At 35.4% G+C, this 27,839-nt stretch overlaps 3 protein-coding genes across 4 annotated transcripts; 1 reads left to right on the top strand and 2 right to left on the bottom strand.

Annotated features, from left to right (window-relative positions):
* Positions 1-225: 225 nt before the first annotated feature.
* LOC6644840 (arginase-1) lies at positions 226-25,422 on the top strand. Its single transcript, XM_002067547.4, has 5 exons — positions 226-815; positions 1,157-1,360; positions 1,449-1,635; positions 23,071-23,170; positions 25,009-25,422. The coding sequence occupies exons 1-5, from the start codon at positions 617-619 to the stop codon at positions 25,366-25,368; spliced, it is 1,050 nt and encodes a 349-aa protein (XP_002067583.3). The 5' UTR covers positions 226-616; the 3' UTR covers positions 25,369-25,422.
* On the bottom strand, positions 12,284-16,642 carry LOC6644841 (protein elav). Of its 2 annotated transcripts, none has more exons than XM_023177115.2 (2): positions 16,563-16,642; positions 12,284-14,565 (listed from the first exon to the last, which is right to left on the bottom strand). In XM_023177115.2, exon 2 carries the CDS (start codon positions 14,495-14,497, stop codon positions 12,998-13,000), a length of 1,500 nt encoding a protein of 499 aa, XP_023032883.1. In that variant the 5' UTR covers positions 14,498-14,565; positions 16,563-16,642; the 3' UTR covers positions 12,284-12,997. The 2 variants fall into 2 exon arrangements, with proteins under 2 accessions (XP_023032883.1, XP_023032882.1); XM_023177114.2 differs by having other exon boundaries at positions 12,284-14,505; positions 16,563-16,620.
* On the bottom strand, positions 25,409-27,483 carry LOC6644842 (endoplasmic reticulum-Golgi intermediate compartment protein 2). The gene is made up of 4 exons (XM_002067549.4): positions 27,422-27,483; positions 27,021-27,363; positions 26,137-26,949; positions 25,409-26,065 (listed from the first exon to the last, which is right to left on the bottom strand). Exons 2-4 carry the CDS (start codon positions 27,139-27,141, stop codon positions 25,668-25,670), a joined length of 1,332 nt encoding a protein of 443 aa, XP_002067585.1. The 5' UTR covers positions 27,142-27,363; positions 27,422-27,483; the 3' UTR covers positions 25,409-25,667.
* Positions 27,484-27,839: the final 356 nt, after the last annotated feature.

The raw sequence follows: 27,839 nt of genomic DNA, 5'->3' as shown, positions 1-27,839 counted from the left end.
TTTTCTGCCTTAAAATTCATATAAAAAGTTCTTACTCTCACAAAATATTTGTGGAATTTGATTTACTCTATTTGAGTTTAAGGAACCTAATGAAAATCATGAACTATTTAAACGCCATGGGAGGTAATATAGGATTGGCTAAAGTATTTTTGTTAATACATTCTCAGCAGCTATAAATATACATATATAAGTATATATATGTATGCATATATGTATAACGTATACGAAGACAGACAAATATGATTTTGATGGTCATCGTGAGAGCGTCAGGATCAAGGTTATCGGGGGAGTGAATGCTCAATGCTTATCATCATCGAGTCCGAATCTGAAACTGTCAACAGAAATACGCAACAACTACACAACTATGTAGCATGGACTGGATGGGATGGGATGAGATGGTGAGCTGGTGAGAGCGAGCGCACTCTCAGCAAGTTGGAAACACAAAAGCGAAGGTCGTCATCGTCGTTGTTGTCAACAATGTTATCAGAGTCCGCGGCTCCCTAGAATCCGACATGATGATAGTTGTCTCAACACAAAGCTCAAAGAGCTGTCAGTTCAGTTTCAGACCAGAGTGCTACCTAATATTGTCGTCGTCGTTGTCAACGCGAAAGGAATTATGTTGTGTACACGTAACTTGGCCACCAGATGCCTACGAAGGGTCCACAGCTCCAGCTCAACTGGCCTCGTCGAGCCGGAGCACAGTTTGGGCATTATTGGTGTGCCCTTTGCCAAGGGTCAATCGAAACAGGGCGTTGAATTGGCTCCAGATTTGCTGCGTCAAAGTAATCTACGTCAGGTGCTACAGGCTGCTCACGGTTAGTCAACCAAATTAGACCGGGGAAAATAAGTCCCAAAAAGGAATTAAACTGAGATGAAACCAGATGCTAAGAAAACTAAATTATGAATTTTAAAAGACGCTGAAAAAATGGACAAAGTTTGAAGATCGCCCAAAAATCACGTGACCCACATTTGGCTTAAATTTTGTCTCTCCAGACATCGTCCTAAAAACTTTAGCCAATTACTAACTGATTTCCACTTACCTTTGTTATACTAATTAATCCGGCCCTGGATTCAATTTAAATGAAACACATGAATTTTATAATGAATTTTAAATACTTTATTTTGGTTTCTCGTTTGTATTGTTGTTGTTGGCCAGATCGCTTGGTGATCAAAGACTATGGCAATCTGCAATATGCTGTAGATGAGAACCTGCTGCAACAGCAGCGTGTCCACTATCATCACATACGGAACTATGCTGACTTTATGGCCTGCAATCGAGCCCTAATTGGTCAGGTGAAACAGATGCTCCAGCAGAACTCACAATTCCTTGCGATTGGCGGGGATCATGCCATTGGTTTCGGTGGGTATTGAAAAGATTACTTGACATTCAAAATTGACACACACTCAAACACACACACACACACTCAAACACACCCACACACACACAGGATCTGTGGCCGGTCATTTGCAGCATACACCGAATTTGTCATTGGTTTGGATCGATGCCCATGCGGATATCAATTTGCATAGCACCTCACAGTCGGGCAACATACACGGAATGCCAGTTTCGTTTCTATTGGAACAATTGCGATCGACATGGCAGCATGCGGAACTCGATGAGATAGCCCCAAATTGGTGAGTGCAATACTTTCTCTCTCTCTGCTTCTCTCTCTGTCTCTTTGTCTGTCTGCGTTTCTCTCTGTGTGTGTCTGTAGAATAATGTTTTATTTGGGCTGACATCTCTTAGAGGCTAAGAAAAAACATTAACACTTTAAGGCTTACTTCTCTAGATCTTATCACAGTTGGTTATGGTTTTTTTTTTTTGCTTTTGGTTCTTAATCAACTAAATTTCAGTTTCATTTTAATTGTTTTCGATTCATTTGGATTTTGATTTGTTTGTTTGTTATTCGTTGTCGATTTTTTCTTTGTTTTTTAAGCTTATTTGCTTGTTCTTGTTTGAGCATTTGAGTTTTTTGGTCTCAGTCTTTAGTTTATTTTCTTTTTCAACGTTTCTCAATACGTTTATTCATTTCATTTTGATTGTTTTTTGTTAAGGTTTTTTCTTTTTTTTCTTTGTTTTTTTTTTTTTTTGTTTTTTTTTAATATATATATACAATTGGGTTGTAAGAAGTTAAAGAAATTGAAAAATCAAAGTCATGTCAAACAAGATAATTGAAAACGGAAAAATGAAACTCAATGGCGAGTTGAAGGAAGTCAAAAATTATTTCGAAAAATGAAATTAGCCATTAGAAATGGAAGTAAAATGCTATTGCTACAATATACAAATCATTATAGTCACCGTTATATGTACTTAGTTCATGGACTTTTTTTCCATTTATTAAACTAAAAGAGAGCGAAAGTAAAAACAAGATGAGAGGAAATTAGCTGGTTTTGTGGTTATTTTTCTATAGCATACTTTTTGGCGTTGTTACAACTAGCAAAAGTGAAAAATTATCCTTGTCTAACGCTTAGAAATCAATCCCCGTCTACGTTAAATACACTTATTAATTAGTATTATTATTATTTTGTGCCTAGTATCCATTATACTTCCATTTGGTTTTTTTTTTGTGCTGACAAAATATTGCGTTTTTTTTTGATTTTGTTGTGGTTTTTTTTTTTTGTTTTTTGGTGGTGCTACAAAACAAATCAAATCAAATTGTAATCGAAAACTCAAAATGTCTAGCTTAAACGTTTATGCATGTTTAATAAAAATTAGACTGATTACACACAAATCCTTGGGTCGTCGAGGGACATTCAAGTCCATTGGCATTGAGAATACACAAACAGAAAAGGAAACCAAACTGCAAATTAAAGTCAGTACGAAACATATATATATATATATATATACATACAGATATATGTATATAACAATTAAAGAGACAAACTCAATACACACAAGTTGTGACTAAAACTGAGACAACTGATCTGAGGTCACAATATAAGAACCGAGAGAGAGAGAGAGAACAAAAAAAAACACAATTAAATAAAGTTATACAATATATATATATATATATACACTATACAATATACAGGACAAAAGGACCAAACAATACATATACATACGTATAAACATATGTGTATATACTTATATATGTATATTGCATTGGATAAGGGAAATTTTGTTTTCAGTTGATAATTTTTTTTTTTTTTTTTGTTATTTGCCTATTTTTAGCGGTTTGAAACTAGAACTAAATCGAAATATAAAAACTAAAGTTTTGTTGGAGTAAAACAAACTGAAAACTAAATGGAAAGCCATACAAATGTTTTTGTGTGCTTAGCTTACTCTTAAAAAAAAAAAAAAAAAAAACAACACGATTGGTTTTTGTAAAGTTATTCTTGTCCTTTTCGTAGAAGGAAGGAAGCCACTGAAGATCAATAGGAGGTTTTCAATAAAACTACTCAAACAAAAGGGGTATTGAAATATGTTTGCCCCTTAAAGTATGCAATAGGCTGAAGTATTTCTATTGCCAATGCCTTGTAACTTAGAAATTGTCTTTGAACAATGTTTGTTTTGCTTCGCGATTAATTTTTTATCTACAAGACATTGTGAAATTTCGTTAAATGTATTAAAAAGGGGATTTTGAGACTATCTATTGCATACTTTAGGGTGCAATTGCTCGCATTTCACAGACCTAGATCTGCCACTGTAAATAGACGCATCTAAGGATGTGAATACGGCGGATATTTGCCCCCTTAAGTATGCAACAGCCTGCTTCACCCTTGGAAAAGTTTCTTTAACTACTTATTGCATACTTCGAAGTGCAATTTTTACCAATTTTCGCCACTAAACTGATAAAGCTAAGAGGTAATACAAGAAAACATATAGCTCAAGATAAAACGAAACAAGAAATATATGCTTAGAGCTATTGTGGCTTCCATTCCATTTAGATGAGGGATTGAGAATAATGTTGCTGGAAATTAAAATGTTGGGAAGTTACCAGATAAAATGTGTGTGTGTGTGTGTGTGTGTAGTGGGTTTAGGTGTGTGTGTGAAGAGAGTGTATGTGTGCGTTATGTAAACACTGGAAAAATTCTAATGGGAGAAAAACTGAAATATTTAAATTAAACTGAACAGATATCTAGCTAGGCGCACACTCACTCACCACACGTACACTCACACTTACACTAACACACACACACACACACACATATAGATATATGTGGGTGTATGAGCCAAGGAGAGGAAAGGATGAAAGGAGAATCGGAGCATGATTTTTGTGTCTTTGAGTGGATTTTGGGAGGTAAACCATTCATGGTGTTTATGCATTAAAATAATTACAATTAATTATAATATAATTATACAATAATTATCAGTATTTTTTTGTTCTCATTTTTTGTTTTTTTTTTTGGTTTTCTTTGTTAATTAAACTAATGGTTTTGGAAATTCAATTGAAAATCGAACAACAACACACGCCTGAAAATAAAAAAAAGAGAAAGTAATTAAATTAGAATTCGATAAATATGCAATTACTGGGCTTGCTTGATAAATTGTAATTGATTTTGTTTTTTTTGTTTTTTGGCTGAGGCTACAAATAGAAGAACAAATTGAAGAAAATCGAAGAAGATACATACATATACAATATATAGTCAAAAATATATCAAGTACACACGGAAATAAAAAAACCATCAAAACTTATCATTTTTGGCGATGTTTTATTTTTGGAATTCGAAAAAATCTCTGGTATTTGGTTGTCTGTATGTGTGTGTGTGTGTGTGAAGGCGGGTGTGTGTGTGTGTAAATCCAACATTAATAAGTACAAAGAGATAAGTTGAAGAGAGGAAAAGGGAGAAAAGCAAAATAAAAATTATTCATTTATGATTTCGTTTTTTTTTTTATTGCTGTTTGTTTACTGCATCTATTTTTGTGTGTTTGGAAGGGGAGGAGTATTTTTGGGGTATTTTTGATTTCTTTGCATTACTTACCGAAAAATCACATGAAAAATTAATCAAAATCAATTAAATTCAAACATCAATTCAAATGAAAGCAGAAAATACTGAAAAACTGAAAGCAAATCGAACATAGGCAATGGGGGAAAATGGTAAAACAACGCGGCGGAGAGGGGGAAAATGTTGTTGAATTTGCACTACTTTTTTTCTTTTGTTTTTTGATTGGTTTGGTTTTGTTTTGCGGAAGCAAACTTAGTCTTTGGTTCGGTTTATCACTTGGGCTAGCTTACTTACATCGACTAGACTAGAAATCAAGAATATTTATTTTAATATGTGTGTTGTGTGTATGTGTGTGTGTGTGTGTGTGTGTGTGTGTGTGTGTGTAGATGAAACTGATGAACACTTTGTTGGTTTTCTGGAAGGACATTTCTATAGCTTGGCAAACTGAAGATGGACAAGTGATGGACATAAGAGAGAGATCCGTGAGTCAGTGTGTGTGTGTGTGTGAGAATAAAATAAATGAAATAAATTGAGAAATAATCAACATTAAACTGATCGTACCAAACCGAACCAAACTAAATTAAACCGAACTGAAACTGAACTGAACTAAACCGATGTGGAATCAAGTTTTCTGTGTTTGGTTTATATATTTATATATATGAATATATATATACATTTATGTATATATATATATATTTACATATATATATATATATGTGTGTATGCAAAGCAAAGAAAAACTCATAATTATATATTTTGAAATACATTTATAATATTAATTTTTTGCTTGTTTGGTTTTTTTGCATTTGTATTGTTTTCTTTTTTTTTTAAGTTTGTTTTTTTTTTGTTTGAAATATCATTTGAAATGTGTGATAAATATTATTATTTAATTGATATAAATATGTTAATAAAATAAATTAAATAGTTTTCTTTTTTTTTTGTTTTTTGTATCATCATCGTCAGCATTATTATATAGTATTGTAAATGACTTGATTTGGTTTCTTTTTTTTTGGATTAGCTGCATAAATAAAGAAAAAAATTTGGAATTCAAATCAGAATAATTACTAATCTAGGGTGAAATTAAATACATAATATAATTAATTGTTACATAATCATAAAAATTACACATAATTAAGCATAATTAATGCGCGCACATAAAAGAAATAATTATAGAGATACACAAATACATATATCTATATATATTTATATATATATAAAATGAACTTTTTGACATTTTTTATGTTTACATTTGCGCCACAATAATTCAATCAATCAATCAATTAATCAATGAATTAAGTAAGTAAGCCATAATAATTAGAATATATATATAATTTAATCATAAAATAAAAGTATTTTCAGTTGCACACAAATAATATCGTCGCCATTTTGTTATCGTATCGATGCAAGAAGAAAAGAAAAAAAAAAAAACAGCGAACCGTTAACCGATTCAACATTACATTACGTTAAGTGTCGGTGTCTGCGTGTGTCTTATACATATATAATAGAAGAGTCGGCTAGTTGACGAGTATTCAGGTAGTAACCCGTTATGTCAATCTCTTTCTCTCTCTGTGTGTAAGGTGGAATGTCAGTTGGTCCTGTGTGTGTGTGTGTGTATGTGTATGTCTGTCTATCTTTAAGCGAGAGAATGCATCAAGAGAGAGAGACTAGTGACTAGACAAAGGGAGTTGGAGTTGGGGGTGGGGCAGGGGCGGGAAAGCTTTGGAATGTTTGCTAGCTTTTGAGATCATTTGTTTTTCTTTTGATTTTGGACTTGTTTTGTGAGTTGACTAGAGAGAGCTTCATGCTACGGGAGAGGAGGGCAGCACAATAAACATTTCGTCCTTGAGGGTAACACACACACTCACAACAATACTCAAACATACAGCGATAATTGTCTCGTATTAAAGGAAATGGGAAAATTTTTGTTTAACTTAGTATAGAAAGAAAATAAGAAAACAACAAATTAAAACAAAATTAAATAAACAAAAACAAAAAATAAATATACTAAATTTTATCATTGTGATTTTTATTGAAAATATTTCTTTGTTTTAGCTCTTTTTTTTTTTGCTTTTTTCGTTTTCTCAAAAATCAAATAAATTATATAAATGTAAAACATAAATCAAACAAAATAAAAGTAAGAGAGAGACCAAAAAAAAAAAAAATAAAAATAAAGGATAATATAAAATAAAATTAATAATAAAATAAATCATAATATTTCGATACACAATATTCTCTTTACGTGTTTTGTTTTTTTTGTTTTGTTTTGTTACATACGATATATTAGATACAGAAAGATAATTCTCGTACTGTATATATCTAAATCAAATATTTGTGTAAATTAAAAACTAAAGAAAGCAAAGAAAATAATAAGAAGAAAAAAAAACACAGATAAAAATTATAATACAGAAAACAAATAAAGTTTTAAAAAAAAGAATTGATCATGAGAAAGTGAAAATTCGAAAAGCTGAAATAACGCTAGAGAGAGAGAGAGCAGCAAAAGAGAGCAACGAAAGCGGGAAAAGAAGACAAAGCGGACTAGACAAAGACTGGAATCGAAATGAAAGAAAAGAAATAATCAAAATCGAAAAAGGGCGAGAAAAGTCAAATTAGTTGTAAAACGTGAGATGAGTTAGCAAACAAAAGATACAATCATCATCATCATCGTCATCATTATCTATAGATTAAGCGATCGATTTAAGGATCTCTCCCTCATGGCCTCACGTGATATAAGTCTTCTTCAGTTAGGGTGGCTTAAACCAGAATGAGAACACAATTTCGATTCCATTTGCCAAAGGATTAGACTAAAGGATGGTTGGTTACTCCTATCAAGGAGAGACTTTGGCCATGATTTTGTGTGTGTGTATGTGTGTGTGTGTGTATGTGTGTGTGTGTGTGTCCTGAAGTGTGCTCTCTTCCGTTTAGATGTTGTTGTTAAAAAAGTTATGCTAGATGCATTTTGTTGTTTGTTTGTTTGTTTTCTCATAATTCTCGTTTGTTTCTTTTGTTCTATATAAATCAAAGTTATTTTAAATTCAAATTGAATTAAATTAAATTACATAATTATAAAATACAATAAATAAGGTTTCTTTCTATTTAGCTGTTTTGTTCTCTTATGCTTAAATATAAAGAAAAAAATTATATATCGAATATATATATATAGATAAATATATATATGTACATATGTATATATATACATATACACATATAAAAATGAGCTTAAAATGTAAATTACAGACGAAAAAAATTAGTTGTATAATTTGTTTTTGTATTTTTGTTGTTTTTGTTATTTATCATCATCTATCCATATTTATATATATAAATATATATAGATACATACAGATTTATATATGTATTTGTATATATATATATATATATATATATATACATACATAAGAGAATTAAGTTACATATAATCATAATCGTTAACGGATTTCGGTTTTTTTTATACTTTTCTTTCTTTCATTGGTTTTTCTCTTATCTTTTTTTCGTTTTCGTTTTTGTTTTTTACTTAAAGAAAAAATTATAATAATAATTGAGATGCATGAATTGTTGCTAATTCTTATGTTTTTGTTGTTGTTGCTGTTACTGATGTTCTGGTTGCTGTGTTTGCCATTTAAAACTATTGCACAATAATAGAATTAATACACATAGAGACATATATACATATATATATATATATATATATATATATACATATATATATATATATATATGTATATATTGAGAGGGAGAGAGAGAGAGATGATAGAATGAAGAAGAATTTGACTGAGAAAATAAATTAAACAAAAATCAAGTACATAAATTTCACTTAAAAATATATATATATATATATATAAACATAAATATACATACATATATGTGTGTGTGTGTGTGTATACATATTTAATGCCTTATCAATTGTATACAAAATAAACTAGACAAAATTTCATATAATTATTGCAAACACATTTCTTTTTTTGTATGCAAAACGCAAAAAAAAGTTTACGAAAAAAAACTTAGTTATTTATATATGTATAATGAGAAGATTTACTAAATGGAGCAGAGATTTTCCATCTTTTCTTTCCCATCTCACGCTCTCGCCCTCTCCCTCTGGTTCTCGCTCTATCTATCTATCTCTGTGTCTGTCTCGCTCGCTCGCTCGCTAGATCTAATCTTAATTTGCTTTCTCTCTGCATTGAATTTATGGATTTTGCACTAATAATAATAATAATAAGCATAGTTATAAAAAATAAAATAGATATATATGTATGTGTATAAAGAAAATCTTTGGATACTTCTATAATGTGTATGTGTGTTGGTGTGTGTGTGTGCAATTGTTAAATAAATTCCAAAATGAAAAATTTATAATATTTATACGAAATTAATAGATCAGACAGGCTTTCCTTTTAGATTCTTCTTCATTTTTCTTCTTTGTTTTTTGTTGTTTTTTTTTTTTGATTTTGTACGAATAAATTTGAATTTTGCTACACTTAATTAAATTTAGTTTTCCATTTTTCCCATTTGTGTTGTTTTTCTCTCTTTTTTTCTTCATTTTAGCCGTCAATTTGATAATTTCTTAAGTTTTCTTTGCGGGGGTGGGGGGTGTGGGGGTCATTCCTACCGATCGAGACACAATGTTGTCAAGCAGCTATAGCAAAAGTAAGCCGATTGCACATTTTCTATATAGTTATTCTATATGGCTGAATATATATATATATATGTATATACATATAAGAGAACTTTTTTTTTTGTTTTTGTTGTCAACATTTTCCTGTTAAGAACAGTTTTTGTTGCAATTTAAGTGAATGTTTTCTGTATTTACTACGTTTTTTAGTTCTATATATGTTTTTTTTTAATCTTTATATAATTTTAATGTAAATTTTGGTGCGGCATTTTTGTTTTTTGAACATTTTCACATTTGAAATGGAAAGAGAATTTGCCGCGTTTTTTATTTTTTTTTTTATTTTAGTGTATATATGTATAATTAAACCACCATATAGAAATGAACAGACATATATGTATGTATATAGAGAAAGAGAGATTAGTTAGTTAATTAGTTTGCCGGAATTATCAAACGGTTTAGGAACAACCCCGATTGTTCAGTTTTTTATGTTTAGTTTGATGGATTCGTCTCTTATTTCTGATTATCTCGCTTAAATTTTTAATCTTAATCCTCTCGTTTTCTTTTGCATTTTGCCGACATTTTGTCGCTTGATTTTACTTCTTCTTCCTATTCATATTCATCTTTATCTCATTGTTTATTAGCAGCTGCCTTTTTTTTGTTTTGTTTTTTGTTTAATTCTCTTTACACATTTTCTCTCTGACTAGATTTCTTGTTGCAAATTTTGTTCAAACAAAAGAATAGAAAAAAAAAGTAGAACATGTGGTTTTCCTATCAGATATATATATATATAAATGTATATAAAAAAAAAAAATCATAAATTTACACACATATATATACATACATAGACATATGTATGCCGAGATGCACACACACAGATGCATACAAATAAATATATATGTATATATAAGGATTTTGTTGCCTTTTAAGGTGATGTTACAATGTTTTTTTGCTTGGGATAAATTGGTTTTTCGATCATGTACATATATATATACAGATATATATATATGCTTATGGTAATTAAGGTAAATCAAATGTTGTTGTTGTTGTCTCTCTTAAATACAAATATATATAAATAAATATGCATGGTTTTTGTTTCAAACTTTTACACAAAACAAAACAAAGAAATCAAACACAAAACTTAAGTCAAATTTAAAAACAAATTCCTAAAAATTATATATACATTATGTTATGTATACATACATACATACATATATATATACTCGAAATGTAGTGGTTATTGAAGCAAATAAACTTAATAAACTTAATGCAAAATGTTACAGAAATGAAAGAATTAACCAAAATTTCACAAACAATTGATGAATAATGGCGACAGAGAGATTGAGAGAGAGACTAATAGAGATTAAGAGACAGAAGGATCTGAACGACATAGTTAATATGTTGTGGGCGGGATTTAGGTCAAATTTTTGAAAGAAATTAAAAAGAAAAACTTTAATGTATAACAAAAAAAAAAAAGAAATCAAACTCTTTTTCATCACGTTTTTTGTTTTTTTTTTTTGCAATTTTTTCCATTTTTTTTCTCTTTGCTTAAGGACTACAAACAAAACAGACAGAGAGAGAGAGAGAAAATGAAGCCTGATTTTGTCATATCAAAATGTTGCTTTGTTTATTTCTTTGTTATTCCTATTTGTTTGTTTGTTCTCCTCGCTTTGTTTTGTTTGGTTTTTCCTTTTTTCGTTTTTGTTTTTGTGCTATGCGTTAATAATATTTGCTAAAAATGTTTAGCAAATGTGTTATTTGTTTCCTTCACTTGCTTACTTGCTCCTTGAACTATACATTATATAAAGTATATATAAGACATCATATATATATATATATTAATGTATATACTTGAATATATATATACACATATATATCTGTATAAGTTTTGGTTTTGTTTTTTGTTTTTAGTATAATATTCACTAACAATTATTTACTTTAGTAAAACGTTTTTCTTTCAAATTTGCGCATAAATTATTGTATTACATCTTCTTCTTCTTCTTCTTGTTCAAACATAATTAATCGTTATCTTTCTGTCTGCTTTCTCCATGATTACTATTCTCTCTGTTTTGTTTTTTTGTTTTTTGTTTCTACTTGTTCTCTGTTGTTTTTGCTAGTTGCATTTTGCACACTTGTCCCAAGTTTTGTTATACGTGTGTGTGTGTATGTGTGTGTGTGTGTGTGTGTGTGTATGAACAGGACGTTAGTTGTGCTTTTTTAACACACAAAACAATACAAAAATTGTATAATTATTTAACGTTAGTTTTGTTGTTGCTTTGCCTTAAGTGTTTTTTCTTTTTAGTTTTTGTTTTTGTTTTGTTTATAATACTGTAGCAGCCTCCATACGATCCACATATATTCCACACTCACATTCGAATCGAATACATATGCTTTTTTTTTTGTTTTTGTTACTTGTCATCATATTTTTTAAATACTTTCTTTTTCAAGCTCAACTAACGTCCATTTCAAACACACATCCAATACAATTTTGTTTGTTTTGTTCTTTCTTCGTTCTCGTTTTGCTTCTCATTTTGTTTCAATTTGTTTTTTTGGTTTTTTAAGTTTAATTGTTATTGGTAGAAAAATTGGAGTGTAACTAACAGCATACTTTTGGGGGTTTTTGTTTAAGTTTTGTTTTTAGTTGTTTTTTTTTTGTTTTCTATGTTTTTGGAAGATTTCATTGCTGCTTACTTAAATTTATTAAATTTAAAATTTGCCTTTGCTAGTTTATTATTTGTTAATGTTAAATGTTAATAATTTTTGTTTTTTTTTCTTTTGTTTTTTCGAGTTTGTTGATTTCTTTGTTTTGCTTTGCGACTAATTTGACTGCGGCTGCAACTTGTTGTGCCCCTTTTCACTAACTCCTCCTCCGCTCCCTCCCGCTGCTTTATGGCAGTGGCAAAGGGGTTTGGGAGCGTGCTGAAGTGAGAGAAAGAGCAAGGAAGGAAGATGCTCTTCGCCACAAAGATTGCTTTGCCACTCAATTCTTTTCTTATTGTTGCTTCCCTTTTCCTTTTCTTTTCTTTTTTTTTTTTGTTTGTTTGTTTTGGTTTCACTTAAATGCTAAACAATAATTTAGCTATTGCAACATGATTAGCGGCGGCCATAGAGGGAAAACATTTCGTTTTAGGGGGGGATTTAAAATGGGAGTTAGTGTTGGCGGGTGGCAGTGGACAGAGGACAGAGGAAAGAGAGAAAGTGGTAAGAATTGAGATTTTGGCCGCCGTCGTTATTCGTTGTTTTTCACACGCGGGGGAGATATCTATATGTATATGTATTTTTGAGTGTATATGTGTGTGTTTGTGTGTGTGTGTGTTTTACACATAAGATTTTTTTGTTGCGCTTAGTTACCGTTAATACCATGCATATTTATATATGTATGTGATTGTGTGTATGTGTTTGTGTGTGAGTGTATCTATGTGTGTGTGTGTGTTCATGTATTAATCCCGAGCTTCATCCTTCATATATATATAAATATATATATATATGTATATATATATAGCGTTTTGTTTACTTGGCCTTATTGGTCTTAAAGCTGACCTGCAGCACCCGATTGCCCATAGTATAACCATTTAGGGCCCTTATGGCCATGGCCGCCTCATCATAATTCGTCATGGATACAAATCCATAGCCCTTGCATTGATTCGTGGTGGGATCCTTGACGATCTTCACCGATTGCACTGCTCCGAATGGACCAAATAGCTGCCACAAAGCCGCCTCCTCGGTTTCGGGAGCCAAATTGTAAATGAATATGGGATACGCTCCACCGGGTCCACTGGCCAGAGTTGTGGCCGCTGCCGCCGCTGCACCCAAGCCATTGGGCAGCATTACATCGAGCATGTCACCGGCCATGGGTGAGAATCGAGCCAATCCCTTATTGACCGGGGTGTGCATGGCTCCGCCAATTCGACGCACCAACTGAGGATTCAGAAAAGCGGGCAACTGCGGCTGAATGATTTTGCTCGTGCTTCCGGGAGTGTTTGAGAATTTCACCACTATGGGATCGGTGCAGCTCGATGGTGTAGTTCCATTCAATGCGATTATGGCACGAGTGGCCTCCTCTCGCTTATCGAAACGTATGAAGCCCACACCCTTGGTCTGTGTATCGTTGCCGGCATTCTGTAGGATGCGTGATGTGATTATGGCTCCGAATGGAGCAAATATCGATTCGAGCTCCTGCTGGGTCATGGTCTTGGGCAGACCAGACACATACAGATTGGCCCCCTTGATGGCATCCGAGGAGGGTCGGGCAAATGATACTTTAATGGTCTTGTTTTGCAGTCGTAGGCCATTAAGGACATTCACCGCCTGTTCGGCATCCTGTGGCCGCACATAGTTCACGAAACCGTATCCCAAACTCTGACCTTTGCTGGGGGCCTGAGGATTCAGGGGATCAATATAGACCTGCGACTTGTCACGTATCAGTTTCACAGACTCGATTTCGCCCACACTGGAGAAAAGCGAGCGTATCTCATCCTCGGTCATGGTCTGGGGCAAATAGTTCACAATCAGATTTGTGCGCGTCTCTGTGCTGCCATTGCTGCCGTTCTGTGCCCCGCCAGCATTGCCATTGGTATTCGGCTGGGGCTGTGGGGTCTGCTGTTGTTGTTGCTGTTGCTGGGCGGCCGCCACAGCCTGTTGCACTTGCTGCTGGGCCACTACTTGCTGTTGCTGTTGCACTTGCTGCTGCTGCTGTTGTTGCTGCTGCTGTTGTTGTTGCTGCTGTTGCTGCTGCTGTTGGGCGACGGCCTGCTGTTGTTGCTGAAGCTGCTGGGTGACGGCGGCTGCGGCCGCAGCCACTGCCTGCTGTGTCTGCTGCTGTTGCACTTGCAGTATGGCCTGCTGGACCTGTTGCTGCTGCTGCAATTGTGCGGCAGCGGCCACAGCGGCTGCATTCTGTACGGGAGCAGCAGCCGCATTGGTGGCCGCCACTGCGGCAGCGGCTGCAGCCGTTTGCATTAGCTGGGCTTGTGTGTCAACGCCGCCGCCGGCTCCTGTGTTTGCCATCATGAAGTCCACTGGCGAGTGACGAGTAGCGAGTGGCGAGTGTAACAATTTGAGGTTGAGGATGGCGAGACCAACGCAGATGCAGAGCATGGAAGAAATAGTTAAATGTCAAGATTAAACCATTTGCAAGTTGTGTTAGTCAAAGATTAGCTACTAATTTGAAGGCCAGGAGAGCAAATCAAAGCCAAATGCCTTAATTTGCATCCTTGGTCGTGGTGTTATTAGGTTATAGTACATTTAGTTTTAGTAATTTTACTCATTAAATTCTATTTGCTCACTCTCACTCTCTCTTAAGAAAGAGAGAGAGTCGTGTAGAAAACTCTCACTCACTGATTACAACGAAAGGCAATTACTTTTTCTGGAATCTGGGATGGATAAGGACCTAACCTTATTCCAAGAAAGACCAACAAAAAAAAAAAAACAAAGAGATATGTTAGCGACTTTTTGGGAGCAGCTTTCTTATTTTTTTTTCCTTTTTCTTAGTTTGGTATCTTTTCGGTTTTTGCTTTTTGCCCACCGCGAGAGGAGATCCGCTACGTCCCAAGCACACTATGTTTCTGAGCGCAGGAGCAGGACCTCTTACAAGAGGAGAGGATTTTGTTGTTGTTGTTGGTTTGGTTTTTTTTTTGTTCCTTCTTTTCCCTTTTGACGGTTTGGGAAATTGTTACAAAGCATGAATATACGGACGTATGTGTGTGTGTGTAGCCGGCCCAACCCAGTTATGTAATACATCCAAAAGCGAGTGAGGGAGAGGGTTGGATGAGGGATGAGGATGGAGTATATAAAACTCGCACCCCTTAACCAAAGGGATAAATGCCGAAAAGCATAAAATGAGCAACCGCGGTGCTATATATGTATGCGTGTGTGTATGTGTGTGTGTGTATGTGGTTGTGTGCAGGCAGGCGCAACGAACTATCATCCAACATACCAACCCCTAGTTTAAACATGTTGTCATAAGTTGCGAAAATCAACAAAAATAAACTAAAATTCAAACTAGTCAAAAATTCTAAAGAAAATTTTGCCGACCCTATTAAGGGTTAAATGGTTACAACGGTTTTTCTTGTGCTGGCAACGCCGTGCCTGGCTGCATCATTACCAACAACCCCAGAAGGGCTGCTGTAACGCATTGGGAACTAAGTAGTTTTACGTTCCGATCAGTTGATTCGCCTTGTTTCTTTTTCATAGCATACTTATGAGGGAGGATCACTGAATTGGAAAGATCTCCAAAATGAACATAAATTTTGAATCATATTGCAAACTTTGTTACCAACTGTTTATTGTTTATCGACAGTATTTTTAGCTGCAGCGACAGTAATTTACATTGCTACATATTAGATTGCATTATAGTCAAATATACTTCTAAGTTAGTGACTAATTGAATTACCAATTGGCATCATTTCATTCATAGCCTCACAATGTTTTAATCTCTAACGAAATTTTGTAAAAATATACAATTACTAAGTTGTTAATTGGAAAACAAAACAAAGGTTGCTGTTAATAATCAACTGTAACTGTATTAAAGTTAAATATATGTTCTTAACTTGTTTTTAAATTCTAAATACTGTATAAAAACAAACATTTACGAAGGTGATCTAGTTCTTTTTTGGCTTACATATTTGGTTATTTATGTGGAGGAGTAGAAGAAAATGAAAATGATTGTTTTTAGGCAAAAGTGTTAATGATCCTTGACGCTTCTAACTTTAAATTGTTAATAATTTTTCCTTACACCTTGAAAAAAGGATGAACTAATAGATTATCGAGAATTGCGTTGAAAGACATTGGCAATACGAATTTTGCAGTGTTCTCAACGCCTCCATTGACGTCTCTACATACATTCATACATACGCAGCAAGTCAAAAGGTCAAACACGCACGCATATATACATATGTATTATAGTCAGACCCCTCTCCTCTACATAATATATGTACGTTGTATATACATAGTAGCTATGTATGTAAATATATACAAAGTAAATTCAAACATCTACATACTAACGCCATGGGAACGTTTGTTATAATTTCAACTTAAATTTGGAATATAATTTCATATTTTAGAATTAAATACTCACTTGTATTTAGTTTAGAACACGTTGGGAGGGGGGTTTCCGTTGATTTTCTTTTGCTAATTTTGCCTTTTAGTTTCGTTTCGTTTTTGTATTTTTTTTGTTTTTTTTGTTTTATTATTTTGGCCCGTTGTCAAAGCCAAACAAATAAAATAATTAATATGCGTATATTTTCTCCCTCACTCGTCCTCTATCGTTTTTCTTTCACAGTGTGTTCCGTTGCTCTCGCGCTTTGAGGGGTGTGGGGGAGTGGTGTATTATTTGGTGGTGGGTGGTAATATATATATATGAGGGGTTTTCCTCTCTTTCTATCGTCCTCTCTCACTCGTTCCCACTTTCTCTCAGACTTTTTGTCGTACGCGCGCGCGCTTTATACACGGCGCCTGCTATCGTCCTCGCTCTCTCTCTCTCTCTCGTTTTCTCTCTCTCTCCGTTTTATCCTTTGACTGGTTTCAAGCCGGATTTCCGTTTTATTACAAATTTTACTTAATATTTTTGTTGTTTTTGCTTGTTGGTTGCTGTTGCTGTTATTAATTAACACATGAACGCCGCCGTCTATTTTTAATAAAAAGAAAACAACAAATAAAATAAGAAAATATGTATGTTTGTAAATGTATAGGAAATTAACATTGTGAAAGGGAAAAGCGGCAAATATTTTAGCGTAGGCGTATGCCTAACCATTGTGCGTGTATTTGCGTGTCTGTGTGAGTTATCGATTCATCGATTTTTCCCTAAAAATTAAGCAAATGCCGATCAAAGAAAAACAACAACAAAGCAAGCAGCAGTAGCGGCAGCAGAAATACAATGTAATAATAATCAATAATCAAAACGCAGAGTTAAAACAACATAAAACAATAAAAATGTTATACAATTTCTCAATTCTTCATGGTTTTTGTTCATTACTCCTCCCTCCCTCCTGCCCGGCACTCATTGCTTTCATTCTGATTAGCATGAGAGGAGGTGGTGTAGGGGTGGGTGAAGCAGTGATTTTGAATATGTTAGTTGTTGTTGGTGGTGGTGGGCAGCAGGAGGCGCATAGTGGCCGCTGAGAGAGCGAACGCACTCTCTTACTCACTCTCTCTCGCGTTTCATTCCTTTCTAAAATACTTGTGGTATTGTTTATATGTTCATACACACACACACACATACACATATGCATATATACATTTTTTTTGGTGTATATTATATACATATTCGTGTTATAAACTAAATGCTAGCGCATATTTTGCCATTCTCACTCAACACTCACGCACAAACACATACACACACACACAGATGAACTAGTATCTAAAAGTTTTTTTTTTTTTTTTTTTGGAATCGAAATATGTACATACGCGCCGATGTTGCTTTTTGAATTGTTCTAATTTGTATTTCCGCGGGTTTTTTTTTTTTTTTCTTTTTTTTTGCAGTTGTCCAGCAACGATATACAATATGATTTTACATATTTGCGTTTTTATGGCAACCGGCGTTTTGTTTACTGCGATTAATATGTTATTTCCAGGTTCCCCCTTCTTTCCTTCTGTCTGTCTGACAAAAAATATCCAAATTACTATTTTCTTGTAGTACTTCACACACACACAGGCACGCACACAACAGTACTAAACACAAATCGATAGATACACGTTTTTAGAGATGTGCTAATTGCGCAGGTGTTAACGGACATTTCAAAATTTGCATTCATTCACTGTTATTTAACAGTTTTGTCAATTGTTCACGGCTTACTTGTAACAAATACTTTCTTATATTCTTCCTATTCTTAGTTGGATGAATTCTAGTTTCTAAATATATTCTCAAATTTGTTTCAAATTAAAAAAACACGAAATTTTTTTTAATATTTTATATCTGCAAAAAATGCTAACCCTCGCATTATTTTTTAACATATAATCCTTTTTTTTTATCAAAACTTTAATGAAATCGAAAAAAAAGCAAACAATTATTTAGTTTTCGTGCCTTTCAGCGTTTGTCTCGTGTCACGATTTCATAACTACTAGCTGCGCCCTTTTTGCCACTCACTGCTGGGTTGTCGGTCGTGCTCTCTCGCTCTCACCACAGCGACATAAGCAGCAGCAGCAGCGTGCGAGTTTTACAGATACACAGCACACTTACACACACACACACGCATACATAGTGAGCGAACAACTGAGAGCATCGGCGTCGCATTAGCAATAGATTTAAATGCTTCTACTATGTACTATTATTTATCTTCACTGAGATCCCCTTCCACCCCATAAGCAACACACTTCTACTGATGCTCCTGTCATTCATCCTACACCGCCGCCTCTCCTCTATATATGCGAATGGATCGTTTTTTGCCTCTCTTTGGCGAGTTTGTTGAACTTTTTTTTGCCGTTTTTGTTTTTGCCGAATTGCATATTGTTTTTTGACTATTAATATTTAACACACACACACAAACAAATAAAGCGGGAGAAAAAATAGATATACATATACAAATATAATTGCACAATTATGTACATACATATGCAGCAACGCGTAAAAAAAAGAGAAAAAATTGTTTCTTCTGTTAGCGCTTGCTGCTGCTGCTTCTGCTGTTGTTGTTGTTGTTTTTGTCGATGATGCTGCTTCTGTTTTTGTTGTTACTGCTGCTAATGTTGTTGTAGTAGTTGTAATTGTTGTCGTTGTTATTGGTGTGTTGTTTGATGCTGATCTGATCTGGTTGCACAAGTCTTTTTCTTACGTTTTTTTTTCTCTGTTGACCGTTGATTGTGGCTGCTGCTGCTGGCTGCTTCGAGTTTGTTTGTTTGTTGTTTGTTAACCGTTATATTACTTTCGAAATATTAGCAAATAACCAAAAAAAAATCAATTGCAGAATAGAGCACCTTGGATATATGTGTATATATATAAAAAAAATTTTTATTAGTGGCAGAGCACACACACGGAGCGTATAAAGTACTGCGGCGTACGACGTCTGGCGTGGAAATGAAATGGCAGAGCCCGAGAGAGAGCCGCATTCACGTTGCCGTTGTTGTTGTTAGTGCTGCTGCTGCTGCTTGTGGTGGTGTCGGCGGCGGCAGAACCGACGATGGTGGCAGCGGGTGGGTTTTTTTTTGTTTCTCCTTACTAAAGATGGAAACATTTAGGGAATTCATTCATATGCTTATGAAAATTTGTTTTATTGGGACACGAAAAATTATTTATAATTTAAGAGTTTTTTTTTTTGTATGATACATATGTATGTCTGTATATTATATGGCTTTAACCCAAGTGTAAACACGGCTTAAAGGGCAGACAAATCAAAATGGCCGACATGCGTGTGCCATTGGGGGAGAGAGTGTGGAGAGTATGAGAGCGTGAGCGTATTTTAGAGTTGTCGCATTTCCAGCGCCTGGAAATGTTTGAAATGTTACGTTTTGCGCGCCCACCCCTGCTATAATATTCCATGTAGCTGTTTGCAAAATAGCAAATTCACAAGTTTTGGGCTTGTCATATATAATTTATTTACATATATATATCTCTATATATACATAAATAAATGCATATTAAATGCTTATACATATGACCAGAGTTGCAACTCTGTAACGGCTTATCGAAATTAAAATTATCGAAAGATCGTTAAAGCTTGAAATAAGGAATCTAAACATTCAAAAATTTTTCAAATTTTATTAAAAAAAAAAAACAGCTGAGCCTGGGACTTTTGTCTGTTTCATGTATATGTACATATATATATTCCAGTGAGGTCGTCAACCGTTTTATGATGCACCCGACCAGATTATCCTTGTGTATCCTTGTCGTGTGTCTTTCTTTTTGTGTTTTGTACATATATATATTCTGACCTGTAACATTGAAAAAAAAAAGCATATCCGACTGTGCCAATTCCCCTTAAATTTTTCGCACTTATCCTGAGACCGGACATAAACTAGTATTAAAATATTAACTAAATTAAAACGTTTTGATTACAAAATTTAATAATAAAGACCACCACAATCGTTAGTTTAAGAGCTTTGCAAGAATATACATACATACATATACAAATTTGCAAGGGTAAAAAAACTTCGTCACAGCTGATGTTTGCCTAAACCCTCGGTTTTTGGTTTTTGCACTGCCAGTTGTTGTCGGTGTCGGTCGTCTAGCCAGCCACCACCAATACCATTGACAGCTAGGGTTGCTTCTGTACAAATTGAAAATGGTTACACCCCCTTAGCCCAACCCCCGCCGCAAACACACAAAGAGAGCGAGAGAAACTGCGAGAGAGAGTCTGTTTAACTTCAATCCGAACTCAAACTCGAACTCGGGCACGGACCTGGACATGGACACGGTTCGGCTTTTCTTCCTTCCTTTCCTCTTTTTTTTTTTGGCATGCGTGTGTTTAATTGCGCTTGTATTCAGTTCAAAATTCAACATTCCTCCCTCCCCCATACCACGCCCCTACCCCAGTGTGTATGTACTTCCTGCCCTGTTTATGTTCCATGTGCTGATTTCGTTTCCATTTGCTATATATTGCCTGTTCCAGTTTACAACTTGCGAAATTGTAACTCAACATTTAGCACCCCTTCCGAAGCAAAAGGGTATATCGAATTTTGGCCACAAGCTCTTTTGGGCTCCCTCTACATCTTTGGGACTTCCTTGGTCCGTTTTGATATGATAAGGCAAAAGATGAAGTTTGCAAGGGTATCAAATCTTTGGTGTCTTTGACACTCGACTTGGGATTTTAATTTATTTGCATTTTTTTTTTCTTTTTGCTTTGTTTGGGGGTGGTTTCTGCTTGGTCGGTGGTGCGAATTCACACACAGACATTGCAGACAGATCGGCGTCACAAGTGTTCATAAATCAGCTTGATTAGCGCTGAGCATCTTGATAAGGAAACAAAAAAAAAAAAACAAAGAAAGATGAAAACTGAAAAAAAGACAAAAATATATGTCGACTGCCCATAGCAGTAGGCAATCATTTTCAATGATATCACCGAATGTGGCTTTATGGTGTAAGGGGAGTGTTGTAGTGTGTCGTTAAGGGAGGGTCATCTCCTTTTCCTGTTGTTGTTGTTTTTTTCTGTTCTTTTTTTTCGCAGATCTGGCAAAAAAATATACAAAATACAAAAACCTTTACAACAAAACGGGATTAAAAAAGCAGACCCAAAACAACACAAGATTACAACCAAAAAGGGCAGGGAAACCGTACAGGGACTGACTGCCAGGGGCTGACAGAGAGTGCATACAATGTAAGACTGATGGAGGGGGGGAGGAGGAGGTGAAAGCCAGGGTCCACCCTTAACTGAAATTTTGTTGTATTTTCTGTTTGAGGAACAACAATAACAACAACTAAAATAAAGTTTTACTAGGAGACACCAAAACTGGACTGAACTTGAGTCGAGTCCATGATTCACATGCAACCCTCCCATATATATACATATACCCTAATTTCTCCCCTACCCTACTGCCTAAAATATCCGCATTTACATAATGATCCTTGGAGTGCTTTTAACTTTGCACGTCTCACTGCACGGCGATCGGCTGCAACATAACAGACCGACAGATGCAGTTTTTCCCTTCCAAAACTAATAATAATCATAAAAATTACCATAAGACACCGGGTGAAAGGACCAAAGACTGCAATGCCCAATCGTGTGAGAGAGAGGGTAAGGGAGGGAGAGAGGGAGAATGAGGTCCAAGGGGAGGATGCAGACTGCATGCCATTTGAATTGAGGCATGTGTGCATGCTGTAGCCGTTTTTCTTTTTCCCTGACACACACACACACACACCCATACACAAACAATTTGTTCAGCATTGTTGGAAAAACGGGAGCAATTCGATTTTCGTATTTACCACCTGGCTTACTAATCAGGATCAGCAAAAAGGAAATAGGGGTATAGGCCAACAGATGGAAGAGATGCCAAAATGCTAGGGGGAGACCAAAAATTTGCTAAATTGCAAAAATCTGATAAACATCTATATGTATTAGATTATAGATCACATTATAAATGATATTGATCTTTTTTTTTTTTAACTATAAATGAATATCACTTGGTTATTCAGATAGAATAATAATCAAAACTAGTTCTAGGCGAGACAAAATCTAAGCAAAAATCATGTTCGAAAATATCTGATACAAATGGCCTAGGGTCATTCCCAATGGGAATGGGAATTTTAAACTTTATTTTTCATGAAATTTACCTTGATCATTCTCATCATTCTTGACCACAATTAACAGCCAAGTTAATCGTCATTCTATATATACACATAAGAGCTAAAATCGATTTTAGGTATTAGGAGAATTCATATTGAATTTGAAATTTCTGATGATTGTTTCCAGTTGAAATACTCTTTCGATTGCAAATCGCTTTTATTTGTGGGTTATTTTACCGATCTACTAATTTAGTGTGAATGCTAGTCGATCCTTGGATTGCACTTGATAGGCTTCTCCCACCCCCACCACTCCACCCTGTTTATATTGTATGGGTTATTGTTTTAGTCTGACTTTGACTTCCACAGCTGTTATTATTGTTGTCCGATTCAATATTATTTGACTTTCTTCTTTTCTTTTGCATTCTTTTCGTTTCAGTTTGCCAAAGGATCAATTGGTTTACATTGGCTTGAGGGACATTGACCCCTATGAAGCGTTCATATTGAATAAATTTGGTATACGCTACTATGCCATGGATGTAAGTAGAAAAGAAAAAAAACAACAACAACAACAAACAAACACACAAAAATTTAGGACTAGGTATATCCTAGTACATGTATATGTATGTGTTTGTCCTATGTATGTATGTATTTGGTAGGTAAAATGTCCTTTTTTCCACTCTCTTTTGTTTTACTACATTACAATTCGTGGCAGTTGTGTAAAAATTGTAAAATTCCGGTTTACATTCAATCGCTCTTTCGCTCACACTTTCGCCCTGGGGCTATGTACCTATCTCTGTCTGTCGGTCACCCTCTAGCCGCTGGCTGGGATCAAATGACGTGAACGTGAACATGGATCGTGCTTGGAATGCCTTAAATTTACACAGTGTCCTTCTCGGTTCTGCATTCTGGTGTCGACATCCTTCTTTCTCCTCTTGGCTCTTGTTGTAAGCTTCAGGCATTTATAGGGGTTGCCCTCACTATGCATCATCATCATCGTCGTCATCATCATCATCATCATCATCATGGTCGTGGTGGTCGTTGTTGCACCCTCCCTAGCTCAACTCCTAGCTGCTGCTGCTGCTGCTGCTACCTCCTCCTTCTCCCCCATCCGTATTACATTGCTCTCACATTTCCTCTTTAGTTTTTTTTTTCTGTTGTTTCGAACGATTCGCGATCCCCGGCTTTCCGATCCATATGGTTTCGGTGGTTGGTTGCAACGTAAACTACGTGCTCGGCCACATCCGCTTTTTTCGCATCCTTGGTTTCTCGATTATTTATGGCTCGTGCAAAATCGACGTCTGTTGAAAAATGATTTTAATGTTCTCGCTGCTTCCTTTTCCTTCTGAGCTGCAAATTTATTATAGCTCATTAGTTCGATCGAAATATGCGTGCCCCGATGAGGCAGAGGCAAAAGCAGTGGTAGGGTTGGAGTATCACCAGAGAATCCCTCCAGGGGTAGTAGGAATTATGTTTCCTTTAAAAAAATAAATTTCCCATCATATTTTGTTTTCGGTACAGTTGGCTCGGAAAGGTTGATAGACCAATCCAACTCATTAGTGAAACACGAAAGCTCGCTGAATTATGATGAATTATTAATTAGAAATACTAATGAGAGAATTTTCTATTATAGGTATGTTAGTAACAGATTAGTTCAGCTAATAAGCATTGAATCTTTCGAAATCTAAAGGACTTAATTATTATATATTAAATACCTATACCTATAGGATCAGAATACGAAGTTTAGATCAATCTTTTATCGGTTTTTGCGATTACAAAAGAAAAACGTAAGATCAATTTATTGTTTTTGTATCCAATCATGATTTGATCCGACAGTTCTTAAAAATCAACATCTTTTTTATTATTATCATTAAGAAAATTATTTTTACGGAATCAGTATTATATATTGGAAAAATCAGCACTCAAAATTCTGTTTTCAAAGTTGTTACACGAAAGATATTCAAATGGTCCCTGTTTTGGAAATTTTGGAATGTATATAGACTTAAGAATATTTTCTAAAAATTTTACATACTTTTTAAGATTTAGCTGAATTTAGAACGATCCTCCACAATCTTCTTAGTTAAATTCCTCAAATGTTGAAGGCGAATTTAGTATTCCTAAAAATAGAATCTATCTTAATTACAAAAACTTTAATTATAATTTGAAAAATATATAAAAATATATCCTTTTTAAGTGCCTATAATGTGGCAGGTTTTACATCCGATTGAAAAGTTCCTACTAAGCCATTGATCCTGCCTATAAGAAATCCTTTAGACATTTCATAATTTCATATGATTTATAATTTCTATCTTTTCAGTTTTTCGATATAAATATAATGAAATCCTTGATAATTTCTGAAATGTGTGTTCTATTTTAGGCCATCGATAGACTGGGTGTGCCCAAGGTGATTGAAATGACATTGGATGCCCTTAATCCGCAAAATAAGATTCATGTTAGCTTCGACATTGATGCCCTGGATAGCAATGTGGCCCCCAGCACAGGGACAGCTGTACGTGGTGGACTTACCCTACGGGAAGGCATCAGCATTGTGGAGGCGCTGAGAGACACGAAACGGGTGCAGGGAGTCGATTTGGTTGAGATCAATCCCAAGCTCGGCAATGACCGGGATGTGCGCACTACTGTTGAGTCCGGACTTGAGATACTGAAGAGTATGTTTGGCTATCGGCGATCGGGTCATTGGGGCAACATTGATACGGGCATATTGGGTAGGGAGTAATGCAAGGGCAAATGCAACAACAACAAACTGAGGGAATAAACTAGTATCAACAAATGCTTTTATATATGTTTATATATGTATATGTATATCTATATTTATGTACAATTTATCAAAATCTTACAAAGTATGGAGAGGGAGACACAAAGAAAATAAAAGAAGAATACAACAAAGGCTAAGACAAAAAAAAACAATTGATTAATTGTAATAAAAGCAAAGAACAAGCTGAAAATTTCATTGTCTAAACTAGTTTATAATTTGTTACAGACTGAGATTCCAATTTTGGGTCTACGATCAGTCGATTAGTTATCCGTCTTGGGTTGAGCTGTAGGTAAATACGCGGATATATTCACATTGGCCATTAGATTGGCCGTGTGCAGAAGCTCATTGATCGGTGGCTGTGAGATTGGACTTGTTACAGCTAGGGAGGATGCAGTCACATTGGCTTCACCATTAGAGGCTGAGGATTTCTCCAACTTCTGATAAAGTTGAGGGGCAAAGTTTCGCAGCAAGCGTCGCTGCATTCCCAACAACAAGGAGTTTATGGCCCCAGAGAGCACAATGATACCGGAAATAATGGAGCACAAGCGTATAACGAAAGTCAAGATATGATCACGATCATTGCTGACCACAATCTTCAAGGCGGACCAATCGTACTTAAAGTAGATGCCCGGCGATCCATATGAATTTCGTTCCGAATCTGCAGTATGTAAGACGTGGGTACGTGAGTAAATGTAGCAATTGGATACTGGAGAGGCAACTTCTACTCACCCAATTTGCGCACATTCTCCGTAACGGAATATTGAAACGTATTAATCGTGCTAAATGTCTGCTCGATTTCTGTGGGCACAATTTTGAGAAAATACTGCACTGTGGTCGCTTCCTCCTGTATAATGGTCTCATCTCCCTCCAGTGGCTGGACGATTCGTCGCGAATATTGACCAAAACTTAGACGATTGATGCGATGCGTAAAATTCGCTGGCATGCGACGAAATTCAATCATCCAATGATCCTGAAATAGACCCACCACTGGCTGGGCTCCACCCACCAAATGAAGAACGCCAGCCACTTTATTGATGCCCAAAGTTCCGTGTAAGCGGCAGGCATCGAATTTTGCCTCTGGCTGCTGTAAATGTGTGTCTTGATGCAGATCCAATACTGCTGGAAGCGAGCCGGGTGGTGGGGCCGCCGGTTTTGCCGAAGAATCACTTCTCCCTTTTAAGATACCATCACGCATGATATCCTTAAACAGGATATCAGCCACAGAATGGTATTGCTCACGCAGATAATGATTTGTCAGCTGGGCAGACTGAAATTGCATACGGTCCGCATCGGACATCTCCCACCAGACGCCCTCGCGCTGTAGTGTACCGTACGCGAACACATCCTGTTGCGTCTCATCCATTAGATCCACTCCCGACAAGGAGGCACACGGCATGGCCACCGTTATGTCCACATGCATTGGCACCTGCTCCTCGAGCGCAATATCTGGCTCGAACTGATAGATAATTTGCGTTTCATGCCAATAATATTGAAGTTCCGTATAGACCAGGTACACAATCAGCAGTCTGCTTAGCAGGGAAACTGTTCGGCCGAGCAAGACGAAAAAACAAAGGTTGAAAAAAGTGCCATCGAATTGTGGAGATCTGACTTACGTGTCCCACCAATCTCCGTTGTCTCTGTGTACTTCTCGGGCACCTTTTTAAAGGCATCAAGGTTTTTGGCAAACTCGAGCAAGTTGCTCTTATCGCCACGATAGCGTAACGTAGCTGACATCTGTGTGGGTGGGTGTGTGTGCGCGCTCTTTAGTTAACTGTGCCACTATCTCATCCAAAATCTCATCTCATTGCCACGTATTCCAAAGCTAGTTTCCCTGGAGTTCGGATTAACGGCTCTACACGCCACAGTCGATGAGAATGTTAAATGTTGGCCGTTTGAACGGCGTGGGGAGTGGTGATAAAATCCTTGCTATTTCTTCCTTGGACTTTTATGGTGTCTCTAATGTAAATAAATAAACATTAACAAAAGATATATGTACATATGTATGTAAATTTACACCGGCTCGATGCCAGGGCTGCAAAATACGCTGTCGCCAGCCTCATCAGCTGTTAAATGCAGACTCAGAAATTCTCTGTTAACTCACTGTTAACCTTTTGACATTTGTAATTTTAGATTCTTTAGCTATATCGTAAATTTGTTCAACTAAATAAAGTTCTATTTGGTTAAGAATAGATAAATATTTTTTGTTTTTTCCAATTTTGAGGGTTTTCAAGCTGTATGTGATATGTTAAAAAAGTAATATTGCTTCAATCCAAGAGCACGGCTCAATTAAGATTGAATGCCAAATTATCCCCCAATTATTCATCTCCATCTTTACAAAATTTAATTAAAAGCTTAAATATAGTTTTCCAGAAAATTGCGTTTTTATTGACCAACAATGATTTTCCCTAAACACAATGGTCTGACCTTGTCGG

The sequence above is a fragment of the Drosophila willistoni genome, assembly GCF_018902025.1.
Source record: "Drosophila willistoni isolate 14030-0811.24 chromosome XL unlocalized genomic scaffold, UCI_dwil_1.1 Seg142, whole genome shotgun sequence".
NCBI lineage: Eukaryota > Metazoa > Arthropoda > Insecta > Diptera > Drosophilidae > Drosophila > Drosophila willistoni.
Note: the sequence above shows the minus strand (reverse complement) of the source record. Positions and strands in the feature narration are given on the sequence as shown.